General features: G+C 46.8%; 2 protein-coding genes across 3 annotated transcripts in view; one reads left to right on the top strand and one right to left on the bottom strand.

Moving 5' to 3' along the window:
- Positions 1 to 12,133, bottom strand: part of Armh3 (armadillo like helical domain containing 3) — a 193,698-nt gene extending 181,565 nt beyond the window's left edge. Inside the window, exons 1-2 of one of the 2 annotated variants that reach the window (XM_042689297.1) lie at positions 11,983 to 12,133; positions 8,008 to 8,039 (exon numbers count right to left, since the gene is read on the bottom strand). In XM_042689297.1, the coding sequence (XP_042545231.1) occupies positions 8,008 to 8,014 (7 nt within the window). In that variant the 5' untranslated portion in view covers positions 8,015 to 8,039; positions 11,983 to 12,133. The remainder of the gene's footprint in view (positions 1 to 8,007; positions 8,040 to 11,982) is intronic. The other variant, XM_042689298.1, reaches the window with a different exon arrangement.
- Positions 12,134 to 14,362: 2,229 nt separating this feature from the next.
- Hps6 (HPS6 biogenesis of lysosomal organelles complex 2 subunit 3) lies at positions 14,363 to 17,624 on the top strand. The gene has a single exon (XM_042689296.1). It carries the CDS (start codon positions 14,463 to 14,465, stop codon positions 16,797 to 16,799), a length of 2,337 nt encoding a protein of 778 aa, XP_042545230.1. The 5' UTR covers positions 14,363 to 14,462; the 3' UTR covers positions 16,800 to 17,624.
- The last annotated feature ends 4,368 nt before the right edge of the window (positions 17,625 to 21,992 follow it).

The raw sequence follows: 21,992 nt of genomic DNA, 5'->3' as shown, positions 1-21,992 counted from the left end.
TTCCTCAGCACCACATAAGTAAAAAGAAAAAAGCCGGAAGTGGCGCTGTGGCTCAAGTGGTAGAGTACTAGCCTTGAGCTGAAGAGCTGAGGGACAGCGCCTAGACCCAGAGTTCAGTCCCCACGACCGGACCCAAAAAAAAAAAAAGAATTGTTCCAGAATTAATAGGGTTAATCTTTCAAAAGTTAGATTCCAGGGCTGGGAATGTGGCTTAGTGGTAGAGTACTTGCCTAGCATGTATGAAGCCCTGAGTTCGATTCCTCGGTCAAACATAAGCAGAAAAAGCCAAAAGTGGTGCTGTGGCTGAAGTGGTACAGTGCTGGCCTTGAGCAAAAGAAGCTCAGGGAGGGCTGGGAAGGTGGCTCAGTGGTAGAGCACTTGCCTTGCATGCTCGAGGCCCTGGGTTCGATTCCTCAACACCACATAAGAAAAAAGAAAAAAGCCAGAAGTGGCGCTGTGGCTCAAGTGGTAGAGCGCTAGCCTTGAGCTGAAGAGCTGAGGGACAGCGCCCAGGCCCAGAGTTCAGGCCCCACGACCGGATCCAAAAAAAAGAAGCTCAGGGACAGTGCCCAGGCCCTGAGTTCAAACCCCAGGACTGGCAAAAAAAAAAAAAAAAAAAAGTGTGTGTGTGTGTGTTGCTAGAGTGATCCCAGGGCCTCCTGCACTCTAGGCAAGTACTCTTACTACTGAGCTACATCCTTAGCCGCTAGCTTCAATTTTTTGTTTTGTTTATGTAGTACTGAGGAATCAAACCCAGTCATGGGGCTTGAACTCTGGGCCTGGACGCTGTCCCTTAGCTCTTCCGCTCAAGGCTAGCGCCCTACCACTTGAGCCACACACAGCACCACTTCCGGCTTTCTTTGCTTATGTGGTGCTGAGGAATCGAACCCAGGGCCTCATGCATGCAAGGCAAGCACTCTACCACTGAGCCACCTTTCCAGCCCAGTAATATTTCTTAAAGAAGAGAAAAGGCTGAAGATATACCTCTGTAGTAGAGCACTTGTATAGTATGTGTATGACCCAGGATTCAATCTTCATGCATGCAAGGCAAGCACTCTACCACTGAGCCACCTTTCTAGCCCAGTAATATTTCTTAAAGAAGAGAAAAGGCTGAAGATATACCTCTGTAGTAGAGCACTTGTATAGTATGTGTATGACCCAGGATTCAATCTTCAGCACTGTAAAAAACTAATCTATTTAATAGGAGAAAGAAGGAAAATGAATAAATGTGTGCAAAGTTTAGACAAATACACATATCAGGTATTCATTTATTCATTCAGTAAATACATAAAGAGCACCTTTTAGGTGTCAGGCACTAGGGATGCTGCAGTGAGCTAGACAGAAAAGATGCCTGCTCTCATATAATCCTTATCCTAGGAGAAAAGACACAAACAAAGAAGACAAGCTGTGGCAGTGGTAAATGCCTTATAGACATTGCCTAGGAGGACTACTTTAGGTTGGAAGAGTAAAGAGTACTTTTCTCTTGGGCTGAGTCCCAGAAAAACACGATGAAACCAGCCAAATGAAAATCTTGGGGAAAATGTTCCATATGGAAAGAATAGCAAGTGCAAAAAACCCAAAACCTGAACACATTGGCACATTCAACAGACAGAAATGTTAGGGACCTGGGGCTGGGAAGATGGCTCAGTGGTAGAGGGCTTGCCTTGCATGCATGAGGCCCTGGGTTCGATTCCCCAGCACCACACAAACAAAAAGAAAAAAAGCCGGAAGTGGCGCTGTAGCTCAAGTGGTAGAGCATAGCCTTGAGCTGAAGAGCTGAGGGACAGCACCCAGACCCAGAGTTGAGGCCCCACAACCGGACCAAAAAAAGAAAAAAAAAGAAATGATAGGGACCTACATTAGAGCATACGCTTTTTGAAATGCTTTTGTAAAGTTCATTGAAGTTGGTATTTTGTTTCTAATTTTTTTAATATATAAAGAGACTTGAAGTATCTATCAGCGGAAGCGAAAGATAACTGTATGTTCACGCAATAGCTTAAAAGAATAGCATAGCCACATAATTTATAAATTATATTAATACAGCAATTAAAGTATCACATTTTTGATACATAAAACAACATGATTAAGTCTCAGAATATGTTGGATGGTAAACTATAAAAAAGCATAACATGATGATTCTATTTTATGAAATAAAAAGGCAAAATTAATCTATGGTGACAGAAGTCACAATAGTGCTTTTCAAAAAAAGGCAAAATTAATCTATGGTGACAGAGGTCAGAATAGTGGTGGAAAGATAAATGGCAGGGAATGAAAGGAAGCCTTCTAAATGCCAGGAATGTCATCAATCTTGATGTGAATGGAGGTCACAAAATTGGGCACATGTTTTTGAAAATCATTAACTTCACATTATGTAAATTATTCCTTAATCTAAAAAATAAAGTATATGTGTTCCCATGTATGTGAAGATTTAACAGCATCCATTAGAATACCAGAACAGAGGTTAATAGGGATCCCAAGGCTTCAACACTCAGAACATCAATCTAAAATAACAACCATGCTGGGCGCCGGTAGCTCAGGTCTGTAATCTTAGCTACTCAGGAGGCTGAGATCTGAGGATCGTGGTTTAAAGCCAGCCCAAGCAGGAAAGTCCGTGAAACTCTTATCTCCAATAAACCACCAGAAAACCGGAAGTGGCGCTGTAGCTCAAGTGGTAGAGCACTAGCCTTGAGCTGAAGAGCACTGGACAGTGCTCAGGCCCAGAGTTCAAGCCCCATGACCGACAAAACAATAATAATAATAATAAAATAAAATAACAACCATAGGTAGGGGATATGGCTCTAGCAGAACACATGCCTACTAGCATGTGCAAAACTCTGGATGCAATCCCCAGCAACTAGGGAGGGAGGAAGGGACGAGTTAACATTCATTTAATACTATAAACTAGACACTGCTTTAAGCACTATATACACCTTAGTTCATTTTATCCTCATAATAATTCAGTGATTCAAGAAATTTACAATGAGGGGCTGGGAAGGTAGCTCAGTGGTAGAGCGCTTGCCTTGCATGCATGAGGCCCTGGGTTCGATTCCTCAGCACCACATAAGCCAAAAGAAAAAAGCCGGAAGTGGCACTGTGGCTCAAGTGGTAGAGTGCTAGCCTTGAGCTGAAGAGCTGAGGGACAGTGCCCAGGCCCAGAGTTCAGGCACCACAACTGGACCCCCCCCCAAAAAAAGCAAAGAAATTTACAATGAGATAACTAACATACAAAGTAATTTTTTTAACTTGACCACATAAGTAAAAATAGCAACTCAAACCCAGACAGCCTAATGTCCCAGTGTATGCTGTCATGACATACTCTTTGATTCTTTTTTTTTTGCTGGTCCTGGGGCTTGAACTTAGGACTTGGGTACTGTCCCTGAGCCTCTTTGTTTTTTTTTTATTTTCTTTTTCTTTTTTTTTTTTTTTTTTTTTTGGTCAGTCATGGGGCCTGAACTCTGGGCCTGGGTGCTGTCCCTCAGCTCTTCAGCTGAAGGTTAGCACTCTACCACTTGAGCCACAGCGCCACTTCCGGCCTTTTCTGCCCATGTGGTGCTGAGGAATCAAACCCAGGGCCTCATGCATGCAAGGCAAGCACTTTACCACTGAGCCACCTTCCCAGCCCCCCCTGAGCCTCTTTGTACTAAAGGCTAGCCTCCACCACTTGAGCCAAAGCATCACTTCCAGTCATTTCTGAGTAGTTTATTGACATGAGAGTTTCATAGACTTTTCTGCCCTTCCTGGCTTCAAATCAAGATCCTCAGATCTCAGCCTCCTCAGTAGCTAATATTACAGGCATGAGCCACCAGCATCCATCTTTGTTTTATAGTACTGGGATTTGAGTTAAGAGTTTTATGCTTAGAAGGCAGGCAATGTATGGCTAAGCCACAGATCTAGCCATTTTCTGACTGGTTATTTTTGAGAGGTCTCAGTTTCTCTGTGGACTTATTCCTGGACTTCAAACTTCAGACTACCCAGCGTAGCTGGGATGACAGACATGTTCTACTATGCCCAGCTTCTTACATGAAATGGGAATCTCATAAACTTTTCTGCCCAGGCTAGTCTAGAACTAGCCTCCCAAACTCAATCTTACAAGTAGCTAAGATTATAGGCACAAGCCACTGGAACCACATAAACTTCTGCATTCTTTAAAAAAAGACACTGAAGCCAAACACCAGTGGCTCATGCCTGTAATCCTAGCTATTCAGGAGGCTGAGATCTGAGGATCACAGTTAAAAGCCAGCCCAGGCAAGAAAGTCTGTGAGACTCTTATCTCCAATAAACCACCAGAAAACCAGAAGTGGCACTATGGCTCAAGTGATAGAGTGCTTGCCTTGAGCTAAAGAGCTGAGAGATAGCACCCAGGCTCAGAGTTCAAGCCCTATGACTGACAAAAAAAAAAGACACTGAGGCTGAAAATGTGGCTTAGTGGTACCGTACATGAAGCCCTGGGTTCAATTCTTCAGTACTACATAAACAAAAATTGCCGGAAGTAGCGCTGTGACACAAGTGGTAGAGGACTAGCCTTGAGCAAAAGAAGCTCAGAGACAGTGCCCAAGCTCTGAGTTCAAGCCCCAGGACTAGCAAAAAAAGACACTGAGACCACAGCGTCTCCTACATCTCATTCTCTCCACAATATCTCACCAACAGATAATCCCCTTCCTTTGAGATCTTACACTGTTTGCCCATCTGTGAAAGATCACTATAAGACATAATGACAGGGTTGGGAAGGTGGCTCAGTGGTAAAGTGCTTGCCTCACATGCATGAGGTCCTGGGTTGGATTCTCAGTACCATATAAACAGATAAAGCCGGAAGTGGAGCTGTGGCTCAAGTGGTAGAGTGCTAGTCTTGAGCTGGAAGACCTGAGGGACAGCGTCCAGGCCCAGAGTTCAGGCCCCATAACCAACCAAAACAAAAAAAAAAGGGGGGGGGAGAAGGGGTACAATAGCTGGGGATACATTTCAGGGGTAAAGGGTTAACCTAGTATGCATGAAATTCTACATTCAATAACCAGTATTACCAAGAGGAAAAAAAGCCCTTTGTGACCGGGAACCAGTGGGTGACACCTGTAATCCTAGCTATTCAGAACTCTGAGATCTGAGGATCGCAGCAAAGCCAGGGCTCAAAAGTCTGTGAGACTCTTTTTTTTTTTTTTTTGGTCGTGGGCTTGAACTTTGGGTTTGGGCGCTACCCCTCAGCTCTTCAGCTCAAGGTGAGCACTCTACCATTTGAGCCACAGCGCCACTTCCAGTTTTCTAGTGGTTTATTGGAGATAAGAGTCTCATGGACTTTTCCTGCCCAGGCTGGCTTTGAACCCTGATCCTCAGATCTCAGCCTCCTGAGTAGCTAGGATTATAGTCAGGAGCCACAGGTGCCCAGCTGGTCTCTGAGACTCTTATCTCCAATAAGCCACTCAGAAAACAGGAAGTTGTGCTGTGGCTCAAGTGGTAGAGCACATAGCCTTGAGTTAAGGAGCTGAGGGACAGTGCCCAGGCCCAGAGTTCAAGCCCCAAGACCGACAAAAATAAATAAAGCCCTTTGTATTTAATAATCCAATCATCAAATGAAATACATACTACTACCTTAATTTTATGAGAATTTTATTTTGCCTAAAACAACAAAGTTGGCAATAGGTAAAAGTAATTAAATCTTTCTCAAATTCCTTCTCTCTATGGAATTTTTAAAACTAGAGGGCTGGGGCTTGATAACCTCAGTTCAAACCCAAATATCATTTAAAAAAAAGGGGGGGGGGGCACTGGTGGCTCACACCTGTAATCCCACCTACACAAGAGGCTAAGATCTGAGAATCCTAGTTCAAAGCCAATTGGGACAGGGAAGTCCATGAGTCTCTTATCTCCAATTAACCACCAGAAAACTGGAAGTGGTGCTGTGGCTCAAAGTGGTACAGTGCTAGCCTTGAGCAAAAGAGCTTAGGGACAATGCCCCAGAGTTCAAGGCCCACAGCAAAAAAGAAAAAAAAGAAATAAAAAAGATTGAGTTAAAACTATAATTTTGGGCTGGGAAGGTGGCTCAGTGGTAGAGCGCTTGACTTGCATGCATGAGGCCTTGGGTTCGATTCCTCAGCACCACATAAGCAAAAAGAAAAAAGCCGGAAGTGGCGCTGTGGCTCAAGTAGTAGATAGACGGCTAGCCTTGAGCTGAAGAGCTGAGGGACAGCACCCAGGCCCAGAGTTCAGGCCCCACGACCAGACCCAAACAAAACAAAACAAAACAAAACTATAATTCTATGCCAGCTCCAAGTTGATCCAGAATATCAACAATCCCACTTTATCCAAGAAAAGTCAGCCAATTCACTATACCTGGCAAGTATCATCCCTGTTTTCTGGATACTAGAACAGAACAAGTCTAAGCACATGAACCAGTAAAAGGAAGATCCATATCTCATGTGTACTCTGAACAATGCTCAGAATAAGTGTTTAGCCTATATTTGAAAGCAGAAATAACTAAGAGACTTTTCCAAGACAAAGTAGCAAGTAGTAAAACAAGAAGTTTTCTCAGGGCTGGGAAGGGGGCTTAGTGGTAGAGATGCCTTGCATATGTGAGACCCTGAGTTCAATTCCTCAGCACCACAAAAGCAGAAAAAGCTGGAAGTGGAGCTATGGCTCTAGTGGTAGAGCGCTAGCCTTGAGCTAAAGAGCCAAGGGACAGTGCCCAGGCCCAGAGTTCAGGCCCCATGACAAAAAAAAAAGCCATAGTCTATACCTATTACAGGTGAACTAGATTCCAAGAAGATCATTTAGCCTAGTGATGTAACTTAGTGGTAGACTGCTTGCCTGGGCCCAACTCTCAATAGCACAGAACAATAATAAAATAGAATAGACAGAACTCAATCTGGTCCCATTAACATCTACTGAATCCATCTAAATTCACAGATTAATATAATACTGATAAAGAGGTTTACATAAATTTAGCTACCTCAGGTTCCCTGTGAAATTATCTTACACAGAAATGCATCTGTACCTTCAGGAGGAGGAGCAAACAAACTATCTAAACTGATAGAATGTCAGGAAATTCTAATTCAAAAACTTCTTCTTAACATTTCCAATATAAGAATTCACCGTGAGCCTGGCTCTGGTGGATCACACCTATAATTCTAACTATTCAAGAGGCTGAGATCTGAAGCTCGTGTTACGAAGCCAGCCCAGAGAAGGAAGTCCATGAGACTCTTTAACTCCAACAAACTACTCAGAAAAAGCTGGATATGGCACTGTAGCTCAAATGGTAGAGTGCTAGCCTTGAGTAAAATGAAGCTCAGGGACAGGGCACAAGCCCAAAGCTCAAGCCTCAGAACCAAAAAAAAAAAAAAAAACAAACTTCACTATAAGATCTTCTTCTCAATAAGCAGAAGCTTCTTGTTAATTAATTCTGTCTACCCAAACACTGGTGTCTCACACCTGTAATACTAGCTACTCAGGAGACTGAGATCTGAGGATCTTGGTTGGAAGCCAGCCCTGACAGTAAAGTCCATGAGACTCTTATCTCCAATTAACCACCAGAGAAACAGAAGTGGCACTGTGGTTAAGTGGTAGAGTGCAAGCCTTGAATAAAAGAAGCTCAGGGACAGTGCCCAGGCCCTACAACTGAAAAAAAAAAAAAATTAATCCTGTCTATCTTCTGTTCAAGACCTGAACTTCCTCAAACAACATATCATGCGTGTCTTCTCATTTCCTTTCATGCTTCATAAAGCCAGGCTCCAGGGGCTCATGCCTGTAATCCTAACTACTCAGGAGACTGAGATCTGAGAACCAATGTTCAAAGCCAGCCCAAGCAGGAAAGTCTGTGAGACTCTTATCTCTAATTAATCAACAGAAAACCAGAAGTGGCACTGTGGCTCAAGTGGTAGAGTGCTCACCTTGAACTGAAGAGCTCAGGGACAGTGCTTAGGCCCAGAGCTCAAGCCCCAATAAATAAATAAATACCAACCACCTAAGGATAAAATGAAAATTACAGGGCTTAGAGAGTGAAACTCAGTAGTAAAGAGCACTTGCCTAGCATGTGGTCCTAGGTTCCATCCCCAGCACTGCAAAGAAAAAAGAAAAAAATGAAAATTATATGATAGACTGCCATAATCATAAAGAAAATGCAAAGAGTAACCACAAACTTATAGTCAATTTGATTTCTTGCTAGTTTAATAATTAACATTTATCAAGGCCTTAAACTAACACAAGCATAGTATAAGACAAAATAGGCTCAAAAAATTTACTAAGTATGGCCCCTGACTTGAAAAGCTCACTATTAGGTACAAGAAGTGCATATCCTGGGGCTGGGAAGTGGCTCAGTGGTAGAGCGCTTGCCTTGCATGCCTGAGGCCCTGGTTCGATTCCTCAGCACCACATAAGCAAAAAAAAAAAAAAAGAAGTGCATATCCTCAGGGCTGGGAAGGTGGCTCAGTGGTAGAGCGCTTGACTTGCATGCATGAGCCCTGGGTTCGATTCTTCAGCACCACATAAGCAAAAAGAAAAAAGCCGGAAGTGGCGCTGTGTCTCAAATGGTAGAGCACTAGCCTTGAGCTTCAGCTCCCAGGCTCAGAGTTCAGGCCCCATGACCAGACCAAAAAAAAAAAGAAGTGCATATCCTGTATCCTGATACTTACTAATAAAAGAAATAAATAAACACTTTTCCTGAGGACTTTTTCATATATGCCCTCACTTACTCAAGAGCTATTACAACCAAGCTATTCTCTCACTAAGCCTCCTTATTTCCACCCTCCTAGTAATGTCTTCCTCTACACAAGCAACTTAACCTCAGATTAATACCTCAGATTGTCCTCATTAATTTCCTCCCATTGCCACTCCTACCTTTAAAATTCTGCTCTGGGGGGGGGGGGAGGGGGGAGGGGAGGAATATAGCACAGTGGTAAAGCACCTGCCTAGCAAGTGCAAGGTCCTGACCTCAAAACTGAAAAGAAAAAAATATCTGCTCTACTTTTTTTGTTTGTTTGTTTTGTTCCAGTATGGAGGCTTGAACTCAGCCTCATGCTCTCATTCAGTATTTTTGTTCACAGTTGGCACTCTATCACTTTAGTCACATCTCCACTTCTCGCTTTTTGCAGATTAATTAAAGTTTCAAGTATTTTTCTGCCTGGGATAGCAACCTAAATAGGATCCTCAGAGCTCAGCTTCCTGAGTAGCTAGAATTATATGAGCCTCCATAATCCAGCTGCTCTACTTTCTCTATAACTTCAAATACAGAATATTAGTTATTTTCACATCCTAGTCAATGAAATCTCCATGTATTCTATCTCTTAGAAATCAGATCCCACTCTTCCGAAACAGTTCCTGCCATCATTATCCCAGCATAATTTATTCAGACCGTCAGTCAATAGCAAAAACTAGTTTGTCTCCTTTTTCATTATTTTAACGTTAATCCCAAACTTAAAATCTTCAATGACTCCCCACTCTCATCTCCAGACAATTTCCCAATATACATCCTATTTTAGACAATTTTTTTTTTTTTGGGTCCGGTCATAGGGCCTAAACTCTGGGCCTGGGCACTGTCCCTCAGCTCTTCAGCTCAAGGCTAGCGCTCTACCACTTGAGCCACAGCGCCACTTCCAGCTTTTTTTTTCTTTTTGCTTATGTGGTGCTGAGGAATCGAACCCAGGGCCTCTGGCATGCAAGGCATGCGCTCTACCACTGAGCCACCTTCCCAGCATCGACAAATTTTTGTTGTTGTTGTTTTGTTTTTGTCGGTCATGGGGCCTGAACTCTGGGCCTGGGCACTCTCCCTTAGCTCTTCAGCTCAAGGCTAGCACTCTACCACTTGACCCATAGCTCCACTTCCCTTTTTTTTCTGCTTATGTGGTGCTGAGAAATCCAACCCAGGGCCTCATGCATGCAGGGCAATCACTCTACCACTCACTGAGCCACCTTCCTAGCCCTAGACAAATTTTTGATATATAAATACCACATCACTTCTTTCCCTCACATTTTCCACCATGTCTTTGTAAAGACTGTTTTCTCCAAGTGAATGACTTTTCTCCCTTGTGCAAGTATCTACTCGTCCTTGCCACCCAACTCAAGTATCTGGTGCCTACAAAGATCGCTGACTCTCCAGGCAGCAGCTGTATTTCACTGTACAAATATCTTCTCTATGTGCATACGTAACACAGCACTACTAATCTCATCAAAATATGTCTCTCTGAAGTCTCTGAGGAAAGATATTATTTCTAATCTCAGGGTCAGTTACATGGTAAGTACTCAATAAATGTATTTTGAATAAACAGCTCACCCTCATTTATCCTGGATCAATTTGCCATTTGACCATATTGTTCAAACTACAGATTTTTAAACTGTGCTCAGTGTGAAAGTCCAAATTTGGTGGTTTTTCAGGGGTTCTGCTGTGTGTACATGCGTGCACACACCAGTATTAGGCTTGAACTCAGCTTAGCTTTTTTACTCCACACTAGTGCTCTACCACTTGGGCCACACCTCCATTTCTGTTTTTTTTCTGGTTGAGTGGAGATAAGACTGTATATCACATTGACAATTTAAAAAAAAAAAAAAAAAAGAGTCTCAAGGACTTTCCTGCCCTGGTTGGTTTTGGATCCTGAATCTCAGCCTTCTGATTAGCTAAGATTCCAGGCATGAACTACCTACACCTGGCCAAATTTGATACTTTCAAGTTTGTTTTTTAAATATGCAAATGTAGGGCTGGGAAGGATGCTCAGTGATAGAGTGCTTGCCTTGCATGCATGAGGCCCTGGATTCCATTCCTTAGCACCACATAAGCAGAAAAAGCTGGAAGTGGCACTGTGGTAGAGCGCTAGCCTTGAGCTGAAGAGCTGAGGGACAGCACCCACACCCACACTTTAGGCCCCACGACCGGCAAAAATAAATAAATAAAATGCAAATGTAGAACATGACACTAAATTACAACGTCTGAAAATCTAATGAAAACATATTAAAGACTTCCTTATTCAGTAAGAATGGGAATTTCCAGTACCATCCTAACCAAAGGAATCGAATCTACTTTTCCCTAGAAAGGGAGAAAAGCCTTTCAGAAATTATACAATGTACCCAAGTCCAACTGGATACACACTGAAAATAATTCCAAAGAAGTAACCTGCACTAAATTAGGGCCAAAGATAGAATTATTTGTCCTAGTTTACAAATAAACGCATCTTGCTAAGTTCAAAACTTCCCGCCCTCTCACCCCCTCCCAGAGAGGAAAAACCCAATGGGATGTGATGATCCAGAAACATTTATTAGAGCCCAGCCTGAGTTTCCACTGCCCCGTTCCTCGGTCGCAGCACTCCTCAGCTTCAGGTCGCTCTCCTTTCCCAGGGAACCAGTTGTCGGTCCTCAGTTTCCTCCCCACACTCTCCTGGAAACAAGTTAGTTTCCTGGCGGAAACCAAATAACCCCAAGAAAACACTGCAGCTTCCTTCATGGATTCTGTGTGAAGGGTGAGCTGAAACTGGTGGGTCTGACACTAAAGAGGGCAGAGCAGGGCCCTTCCAGGACACCAGAAGACTTTCCGGACAGACCGACCGGCCCTCTTCCAGATCATCTCTTGGAGATCTTGGTCCTGGCCTTCACAGCTCAGGGACATAAACAACTTGGGAAGAGAGGTTCTCAAGGCAGCTAAAGGGGTCGAGGTCAACTTAGGGCTGAGGTCAAAGGTCAGAGCCTGGGCTGCCTGGGCTACCTGGATGCCCCCGCAGGAGCAGGAAGAGGGACGAGGCCCGCACCAAGGGGCTCGGCAGGACCCGCCACAGGGGAAGCGGACCTAGAGCGGCTGGACCAGGGGCGTCCCAGGCCCAGCCTTCCCCACCGGCCGCACACCCCCTCAGCAGCAGTCCATCCTCCCTCCCATCCCCCCCCCCCCCCCCCGTCACCCCCGTCGTCCCCACGGCAAGCGCAAGCCCCGCCTACAGAGCCGCCTCTGGGCCAAGGCCTACTATGACAGGACTCGAAGCAGTCCCAGAGGTTCGAGGGCCGGGCCGGGCCGGCACCGCTTACCCAGCCCCCGGCTCCTCCTCTATTACCCGCGCCGCTCCCGGGCCCGCTCGCTCCCGACAACACCGACGGCGCCACGGCTCGGAGTTCACGGGCGGGCGCGCTCCCGACCTCCGCGACCCTTCCCCCGTCGGCCGCGCCACGCCGGGTCCTAAAACCCGCCTTGCGCTGTGTTTGTCCACGCCCGCTTCCTGAGTTGGCTCAGACCACGATTCCCAGCAAGCACCGCAGAGACTACAACTCCCGAAAGGCATCGCGAGAAAGACCTTAGCAGAGAAACTCATCCAGAGTCCCTGCTTGATGCAAGTAACAATGGAACGGTTTTTTTTGACATCACTGACGCTTTGAACTCACTAACCCGTGTAGGAATAAATGAATCCTCTAGAAACAGCAATGTTTGGAAAGGCCTAGCTTACAAGTCCTTCTTTGCAACTTTGTAAGTTGTGTATTAGAAACAGACTCAAGAAATGTATCAACTACGTACAAAACATTCTGTAGACTTGTATTAACAGGGTAAATCTGTCTGGTTTTCTCTTATGCAAGTGGGACCTTAGCTTTGAGGTCCATCTTCAGCAGCCCTTCCCCCAAAAAAGTACCAGGCGTCTACTGTGTGTATGTGAATATTTGATATAATCTTAACCAGGGCGAATGAAGGGATATCATCTGGACTTGGCCACTAGATGCAGCCTTCAAGGACTTTGGCTCTTGATCAAGAGATGTAAAAATGACTGGGCACTGGGTTGTTCATATCTGAAATCCTAGTTATTTGTGAGGCTGAGTTCAAGAGAATGGCGGTTCAAGACCAGATTAGGCAAAAAGTTCAATAGTTACAGAGACATACAGAAATATATATAGCAATTTTCACACACACACACACTTACTTTTTCCTTCACCAGTTATCAATTGAAGTCTGTCTTTGTGACTGACTCTACCCTAAAAATGAAGATAGGATAAAAAATGGCAAAAATCCTATGGCAAATAAAAGCAACTGGAGGAAAATTTGGATTAAGAAAATTTTAGGACATATTGAGATGAAAATACCAGTGAAATATACAAACAAATATCTAGTAGATACTTGTAGATCTAGTAGTAGATATGTAGATATGTAGTAGATCTAGTAGATCTAGATACACTTTATTGGTACTCAGCAGAGATATCTAGGGTGTAGATAAACATTTCCCAGTTATTGGTTTTTGAAGCAATTGTTCAAGCCTTGAGGAAGAAAATAATCTATGAAGAGGGAAAGTGAAAGTGAGACAAAGTCCCAGATGTAGCTGGAGCATGGGAGGAGTGCCAACATACATAAAAGTGTGTTGTTACTGTTTTTCCTAGCAAACTGTTGGTTTTGATGATGAGTTGTTGATGTGGTAAAGTTAAGTTGTTTGGGGCAATGACTCTGACTGGGCCAGAATGCCTGAGGGGAAATCTCACCTCTACTGCCTAATAATCTTTTTTGTTGGTGGTGGTGGCGGTCTGGGGCTTAAACTCAGGGCTTTAGCGCTGTCTCTCAGCTCTGCAGCTCAAGGCTAGTGCTCAACCGCTTGATTCACAGTGTCACTTCCGGTTTTCTGGTGGTTTATTGGAGATAAGAGTCTCACGGACTTTCCCGTCCTGGCTGGCTTTAAACTGCGATCCTCAGATCTCAGCCTGAGTAGATAGGATTACAGGCGTGAGCCACCCATGCCCAGCTGCTTAATAATCTTAAAAAATCAAGGACAATTTTCTTCTTCACCTCTTTGATATATGTGTGTGTGTCTGTGTGTGCCTGGGGGTGGGGGGGGAGTTTGCTTGTTTGTTTTGAATTCACTTGAGCCATGCCTCCAGCCCCTGGCACTTTCTTTTCTGTAAAGAGGGGGCCACCTGGCCCATAGTGCTTGCTATGGAAATGTTAAAGTACTACTATTATTTTTCACTAAATTGTCATCTCCACGAGGCTGAAGTTTTCCATTTTATTCAGGATCTTCTATTTATAGCCTGGCACAATGTAACTGCTCCAGAAAAGTTTCATTAATGAATGTTAGGGTAAGAGAGTGAGACTTGGAAAGAAAGCATAACTCTCAAATCAGGATCCAGAAAAATTGCAGTTCCTGTATTGAGCTCTGGGTCGGTCCCACCACGGTTTGCAAGGGCCTGGACTAGTAAGCTGCAGCCCTGCTTGGACAGTACTCCAGGGTGAAGTCGCGGGCCCAAAGCCACCCACGCTTCAGTGAGCCCACCCCCTGCCCGGCAGGACTCCCTTGGGCTCCGCCCACATGGGCGTGTCACGCAGGGAGAGCGTATCCTGGGGCAATCCCCGAGCTAGCCTGTCGGGGCGGGGTGGGGCGGGGCAGACTCTCAGGCTGGGCCTAGGCCCGCCTCGCCCGCGGGGAACGGAAGTCTCAACCTGGCTCTCGACCCCTCCGAGAATCACCGACCGAGGGGAGAGCGGGGCTTCCATCCACGGGGCGGCTGGGCTCGGGCGAGCTCCGTTACGGGGAAGCACTATGAAGCGTGTGGGGAGTCTGCGCCTGCTTTCAGACCTGAGCAACTTCAGCGGCGCAGCCCGGCTCCGGGAGTTGTTGGCCGGGGACCCAGCCGTCCGAGTCCGCGGTAGCCTGGATGGCCGCTACCTGCTGCTGCTGAGACCCCCGGGATCACCCAGTCCGCAGCTGCTGGTGGCTGTGCGTGGGCCCGGCGTGGAGCTGGAGCGAGCCTGGCCGGAGGGCCAGCCCTCCCCGCTAGACGCCTTCTTCCTGCCCTGGCCTGCGCGCCCCGCGCTCATCCTGGTGTGGGAGAGCGGCCTAGCCGAAGTCTGGGGCGCAGGCATAGAGCCCGGCTGGCGGCTGCTTCAGAGCACCGAGCTGTGTCCGGCCGGGCGAGCCCGCGTGATGGCCGTGGCGGCGCCGCGGGGCCGCCTGGTATGGTGCGAGGAGCGACAGTCGGGCGCTGAGGACCAGCCAGGGCGACCCGCCACCGCCTTCAGCCACTGCGTTTGCGCCGTGAGTCTGGAGCCAAGCGGAGAGGCTGGTACCATCCTGGGCCGCACACAGGTCCTGCTGCACCACTGCCCCTCTTTGGGGGTGATAGCCTCCCGCAAAGACATCTTTCTCGTGCCCACTGCGACCACCTGGCCTGGGGTGGCCCACATCCTGCTCATCTGGAGCCCCACCAAGGGCAAGGTGATAGTGGCCGCCCCAGGTCTTGGCCTCTCCCACAGTAGAAGCCTGAATCCCAGACAAGGGGACACCTGGGACTTTCGGACCCTGCTTCGAGGCCTTCCTGGGTTGCTGTCACCCAGGGAGCCATTGGCTGTACACACCTGGGCTCCAACTCCTCAGGGCCTGCTGATGCTTGACTTCAGAGGCACCGTGAGCCTAGTGCAGTCCCATGGTTATACCCGAACTGTTGGCACCCTGCAGGAAGCACCCATAGGCCTGGACAGTTCTGCAGCCTTGGGAACATTTCATGGTACTCTGGCCTGTGTGTTGGGCTCCTCCCTGGAACTACTGGATATGGGAAGTGGGCAGCTGCTGGAGAGGAAAGTCCTAAGTACAGACAGAGTACATTTGCTCGAGCCCCCAGCCCCTGGCACGAAGGATGACAAAGAGCTGGAGACCCGAGGTCTGCGCTTGCTTTCAGCCTTGGGTCTGTTCTGTGTGGGTTGGGAAGCTTCCCGGGACCTTGACCTGCCCTCAGCCAGCAACCTGGTGTTTGAGGAGGCCTGCAGCTACTACCAACGGCGAAGCCTGCGAGGTGCCCAGCTCACTCCAGAGGAACTGAGACTCAACAGCACCTTCCAGGCACCTCAGGCCTTGGCCTCCATCCTGCAAGGCCACCTACCTCCATCTGCCCTGTTGACTACACTGAGAGCTGAGCTTCGGGATTACCGGAGTTTAGAGCTGCTCAAGACCCAGCTGGTAGCTGGAGATGAGGAGGAGGCTGGCTGGACTGAGCTGGCAGAACGTGAAGTGGCCCGCCTGCTGAGGACTGAGTTGACGGGAGACCACCTGGCCCAGCTCAACACTGTTTTCCAAGCCCTTCCTACTGCAGCCTGGGGTGCCACATTCCGGACCCTACAGCTCCAACCGGATGGGAATGGCAAGCTGAGGTCTCAAGCTCCCCCTGATGTGTGGAAGAGGGTGCTACAGGATACAACAGCTACAAAGGACCCTCCCAATGGGATACTGCCTCCTTTTGAACTCCTGTGCCAGTGCTTATGCCAGTTGGAGCCTCAGTGGTTGCCTCCCTTTGTAGAACTGGCACAGCTGCAGGGTGGGCCAGGATGGGGGGCTGGAGGCCCAGGGCTACCCCTCTATCGCCGGGCCCTAGCAGTGCTAGGTGAAGATGGAACCAGACGTGAAGCACTGGAGCTAGAGCTGCTTCTAGGCAGTGGACGCCCCAAAGCTGTACTGCAAGCTGTGGGGCAGCTGGTACAAAAGGAGCAGTGGGAGAGGGCCCTGGAAGCTGGCCTGGCCCTTGCCCCCTCCAGTCCTCTGCTTCGAAGCGAGATCTTCAAACTGCTACTGGCTGAGTTTGCCAGACATCGCCACCTTGATGCTCACCTCCCACTTCTTTGCCGCCTCTGCCCACCTGAAGTGACCCCAGAAGATCTCCTTCTTCTACTACAAACACATCTCCCAGATGAGGTGGGGCCTCCTGCTCCATTCCCTGAGCCGGGTGTAGAGCCCCCTCTCACGGTGGGCTTGCTTAAAGCCCTGCTGGAACAGACTGGAGCCCAAGGAAGGCCTTCAGGCCCAGTTCTAAGCCCATATGAGGACATCCTTTGGGACCCAGGCACTCCACCTCCTACCCCACCTCGAGGACCAGTGACTACTCTTTAGACATCAACAACCCAGGCCTGGAGTCCTAGGAACCATCTGAACAGGGCTCTTGTGTGACTGACATAGGAAATCACTTGCAGGACACAGTGATCAAGGAAGAGTGCCTAGGAGTTGGAAGGGGCCAAGGTGGAGCCTGTGTGTGCAATATTCTTCTCTCACTCTTGGAGAAAACTTAAATATTTATTAATATTAAAATATACACTTTTTTTGAACAGCTGAGGGTCTGAGGAAATTGTGAGACTTGGATAAATCTGAATCTGTTGGTAAAACAGACACTTCTATTCATGAAAATAATGTTTATGAGCATTTCATATGCCTTAGGCACTCTGTTGGGCTTTATACAATCCCTTATCTGATGCTTCTCATTGCTCCACTGGGAAAGTACTAATGTTAGTCCAATTTCCAAGTGGTGAAAACAGAAGTCTAGAAAGACTAAGTGACCAAGTAAGTAGATTAGAAAGTAACTAGTAAGCTACTAGAAAGTAGCAGCTGTAACATTTGAACCACTTCATTGTACAACTTGTAGCTTTTGCCTGCTTATGTGTATTCTTCATCCTTGGTTCAATGCAGGCTTCTCTAACCTCTTATAAGAAGAGGATTCTGAAGAGCTCCACCTTCCTTTCCCCAAAACTCTGGGTAGAAACTGTGATGGGTCCTGAGCCTGTGCTTGCTCCAGGATTGCTGGAGCATCTCCTGGCTTTGAGAAGACTTGCCACAGACAGGAGAGCTGCCCACTTTGGCTTAATAACAAGAATCACAGGGAACAGACCTACTTGGAGGCCATACATTTCCTACTGGCTTCTTAAGTCAAAAAATAAAAGTATGTGCAGCACAGATTTCTGCTTGTCTGGTTTACTCAATTGGACCCTCTTCAAAGAGGCCTTGGTCTGTCCTCACTTCTGCCCAAGGAACCCTTCTACCTATCATTGTAGAACCCTAAATACTGCTACTTATCATCCTGAACCCCCTTGATCCAAGGGCACCAAGCTGAAGGCTGCCACTCATCTTTGTCCTGGGACCTGAAGCTTAGATTCTGCTCAGCCTCATCTGGGACATAAAATAGACTCTGGCTCATTGGACTAGAGACAGTTCAGCAGTCTCAGAAGAAAAGGGTAACCTCTTGGCCATGGCCATTGTTGTTGTTAGCTCTTTAGCATTAAGAAGGTCCCAAGGTAGCTCATCTGAGGGTCAGGTCTGGGGATGTCTCCTTAGCCTCATTGAAGTCAGTAGGACACCTGGGTCTTATCCAGGGCTTGCATGGGTTTTGTTTGTTTGTTTGTTCGTTTTTGTCGATCATGGGTCTGAACTCTGGGCCTGGGCGCTGTCCCTCAGCTCTTCAGCTCAAGGCTAGCACTCTTCACTCAAGGCTAGCCACAGCGCCACTCACTTCTGGCTTTTTCTGCTTATGTGGTGCTGAGGAATCAAACCCAGGGCCTCATGCATGCAAGGCAAGCACTCTACCACTGAGCCACCTTCCCAGCCCCTTGTATGGTTTTTATCCTAGACCTCAAGCCAGCTTTCAATCTTCAAGTGGACTCAAGCTACTGATCTTTTAGCTGCTGCTCCTCCCAGAGACACAGAGATAGGAACAGTTCCTCCCTTAGCTTTCCACCTCAGCCCCTTCCTGGTCTGGCAGAGGTTCCTCCTCCTCTTGGTCTTAAAGCTGAGACCATTATGCCCCTTCTGGGGAAAGTTGAGGTGGCCAAAAGCAGGAAACTATTCATGATTCTACTCTTTACAACCTCAGAGTTGACTTGGTCCTCCTTCTGTGCCATTATTTTCAATGGGTCCCTGGGGACATAAAAAAGGCAAGCCAAGTTTTACTTAAGTTATATGGTTTGAGGAAGTTTCACAGGGCCTCTTATTAGAAAGGCCTCTACATGGAGACCACTAATCTGGCAGTTGTGAGGAGATAAGGTGGGCTTAGATATTAATTAGAGTCTGTGTGTGTGTGTGTGTGTGTGTGTGTGTGTGTGTGTGTGTGTGTGTGTGTGTTACTGGTATTTGAACTCAGGACCTTACACTTGCTAGCCAGATACTTTACCTATTGAGCTATGCACCCAGTTTGTTTTGTTTTTTTTTGCTTTCTTTTTCTAATAGGGTCTGCATATATACCTAGGCTGGCCTAGACTACAATTCTCCTGTTTACACTTGCCACTTAGCTTGGATGACAAGCACATGCCAGCTTTTATTGGTTGAGATGGGAGTCTCACAAACTTAAAATGGGCTGGCCTTTGAACAGCAATCCTTTCAATCTCAGGCTCCTACATAACTAGGATCCACTGCACCCTACCTTTTCCCTTTTCCCTAGTCTTTATAGGCTAAGCATTTGATTAATTAATTAATGACTAAAGGCCTAACTCCTAACAGAGACATCCTTTCCTTCATGTCTGGCTCTGCCTCTTTCCCGTCTTCTCTCCAGCCTTTCATCTTTGATGTTGTGAATACCTAGTTATTTGTTTGTCTCCTTAATTAACACACAAGTTCCTTGAGGGCACAGCCCATGATTATTTGTATTTTTGTAACTTCAGCAGGTAATACAATGCCAGGTCCCTGGGCAAAAGGAGCTAAATAATAATAGGTTCAGTTATTAGTGTGAATGTAAGATTTGACTGGTCTCTATAGGCCCTATAGTGAGAAGGGATTAAGTGCTGGGGCCTTTTTTCTTTTCTGGCATTCTTCCCATATTCCCACAGGCTAGACTGATTGGTTAATATAGATCTTAAACTGATGGAAAGAAGGCAGATGGATCTGAAGACTATGCCTTCTGGTAATACTGGAAACAATGAGTTGACTAAGAGAACCTGTCCTTAAGAAATATTCTATGTTGGGCTGGGAAGGTGGCTCAGTGGTAGAGCACTTGCCTTGCATGCTCGAGGCCCTGGGTTCGATTCCTCAGCACCACATAAGCAAAAAGAAAAAAGCCGGAAGTGGCGCTATGGCTCAAGGGGTAGAGCGCTAGCCTTGAGCTGAAGAGCTGAGGGATAGTGCCCAGGCCCAGCGTTCAGGCCCACAACCAGACCCCCCCCCCCCCCCCCCGCAAAAAAAAGAGCTGAAGGAGGGGCTGGGATGCAGCTCAGTGGCAAAGCGCTTGCCTAGCAAGTGCAACGTCCTGGGTTCGATCCCCAATACCAAAAAAGAAAAGACAGGGCTGGGAAGGTAGCTCAGTGGTAGAGCGCTTGCCTTGCATGCATGAGGCGCTGGGTTCAATTCCTCAGCACCACATAAGCAGAAAAAGCCAGAAGTGGCGCTGTGGCTCAAGTGGTAACCTTGAGCTGAAGAGCTGAGGGACAGTGCCCAGACCCAGAGTTTAGGACCCATGACTGACCAGAAAAAAAAAAAAGTTCTATGTTGGCCAGGCATGGTGGCTCATGCCTATAATCTTAGGTACTTAGGAGGCTAAGATTTGAGGATCAAAGTTCAAAGCCAGCCAGTGAGCAAGAGAGCCTATGAGACTCTTATCTCCAATTAACCACTCAGAAAACTGGAGGTGACCCTGTGGCTCAAGTGGTAGAGCACTAGCCTTGAGCTGAAGAGCTTAGGGATAGTGCCCAGGCCCAGAGTTCAAGCCCCGCAACCAACCAACCAAAAAGAAAGAAAGAAAAAAAAGAAATGTTCTATGTTACACAGATACACCAGAGTTGAGTTCATACCATACATACATAGGTCAGGAAAAGAGTGGTGATAGCTGTAGACTCTAGGTTCCATAAGGAGCCACATCAGACTTGAATCTTTCTTTCTTTCTTTTTTTTTTTCTTTTTTTGGAAATTAAAGAGTTCTGTTTCCTTTTCTTTCTTTCTTTCTTTTTCTTTTTTTTTTTTGTCAGTCATGGGGCTTGAACTCTGGACCTGGGTGCTGTCCCTCAGCTCTTCAGCTCAAGGCTAGGGCTCTACCACTTGAGCCACAGGGCCACTTCCTTGAATATTTCTTATACTTCTTGCTCTTGTGCCTAGAGGATGGGAGGGAAGGCCAGAAAAATACCAAAGGGATCCAAGCTACTTTCCTCCCCAACCCAACCCAACATCTCCCCCTGCCCCTTACCCCCCTCCCCCACTCAAAGCCTCTTCTTAGGCACAAGCTCCCCCTGGTGGTTTCCTCTTGTCACTTCCAGTTCCACCTATTACTCTCAAGCTGGCACATACTTGCAGATTTCTCAACCAAGGACTGAGAAAGCCTAGCAGGGGTGGGGAACCTCTGGCCTGCAAGCCATATAAGGTCTGGGAAATCATTCGGTACATGACAGGACAGACAGGTATGCCTCTGCTTAACTGCCCAGAGTTATCTGCCTGTTTTGATAATTTTGTATGGTCCTTTAATGATTACATAAATATCCAAAGAGCCCTTGGTAGAAAAAAGTTTCTCCAACCCTACTAGAGGTAATAAATCAAGGTTCTTTGAGGGCAAGAAAGAAGAAGAGGAGGAGGAGGTGGTGGTCAGGAAAAAATTCAGAAAACAGAATCATAGAGGAAGGGAGTCCTGGGATTCTAAGGACAGTGTCACCTAGACAAATGGAGCTTGAGCTACCAAAAGTCTTCTTTCTGACTAGAACTGGGAGGAAGTTGAAGGTACAACCATTTCCTGGGTTGACTCAGTAAAAATATGGTCAAATTTCCATGAATTTGAAATACAAAAATGTTATATTTAGGGCTGAGAAGGTGGCTCATTAGAAGAGTGCTTGCCTTATATGCATGAGGCCTTGGTTTCCATTCCTTAGCACCTCATAAGCAAAAAAAGCCGGAAGTAGAGCTGTGGCTCAAGTGGTAGAGCGCTAGTCTTGAGCTGAAGAGCTGAGGGACAGTGCCCAGGCCCAGAGTTCAGGCCCCACAACAACAAAAAGTTATATTTTAAAAAAATCAATAAAGGGCTGGGAAGGTGGCTCAGTGGTAGAGCGCTTGCCTTGCATGCCTGAGGCCCTGGGTTTGATTACTCAGCACCACATAAGCAAAAAGAAAAAAGCTGGAAGTGGCACTGTGGCTCAAGTGGAGAGCACTAGCCTTGAGCTGAAGAGCTGAGGGACAGCGCCCAGGCCCAGAGTTCAAGCCCCATGACCAGACCCCCCCCAAAAAAAGATCAATAAAGTCTAATTTTATACACAAAATATGAAATGGAGGTACATCTCTCTTAAATAAACCACTGTGTGTGTGTGTGTGTGTGTGTGTGTGAGAGAGAGAGAGAGAGAGAGAGAGAGAGAGA

Source organism: Dipodomys spectabilis, unplaced genomic scaffold, assembly GCF_019054845.1.
Source record: "Dipodomys spectabilis isolate Male_0828 unplaced genomic scaffold, ASM1905484v1 ptg000125l, whole genome shotgun sequence".
NCBI classification, from domain to species: domain Eukaryota; kingdom Metazoa; phylum Chordata; class Mammalia; order Rodentia; family Heteromyidae; genus Dipodomys; species Dipodomys spectabilis.
Note: the sequence above shows the minus strand (reverse complement) of the source record. Positions and strands in the feature narration are given on the sequence as shown.

What these genes read in the sequence shown, in the direction of transcription:
- Hps6 (XM_042689296.1), top strand. Translation starts at nt 14,463, where the DNA reads ATGAAGCGTGTGGGGAGTCTGCGCCTGCTTTCAGACCTGAGCAACTTC.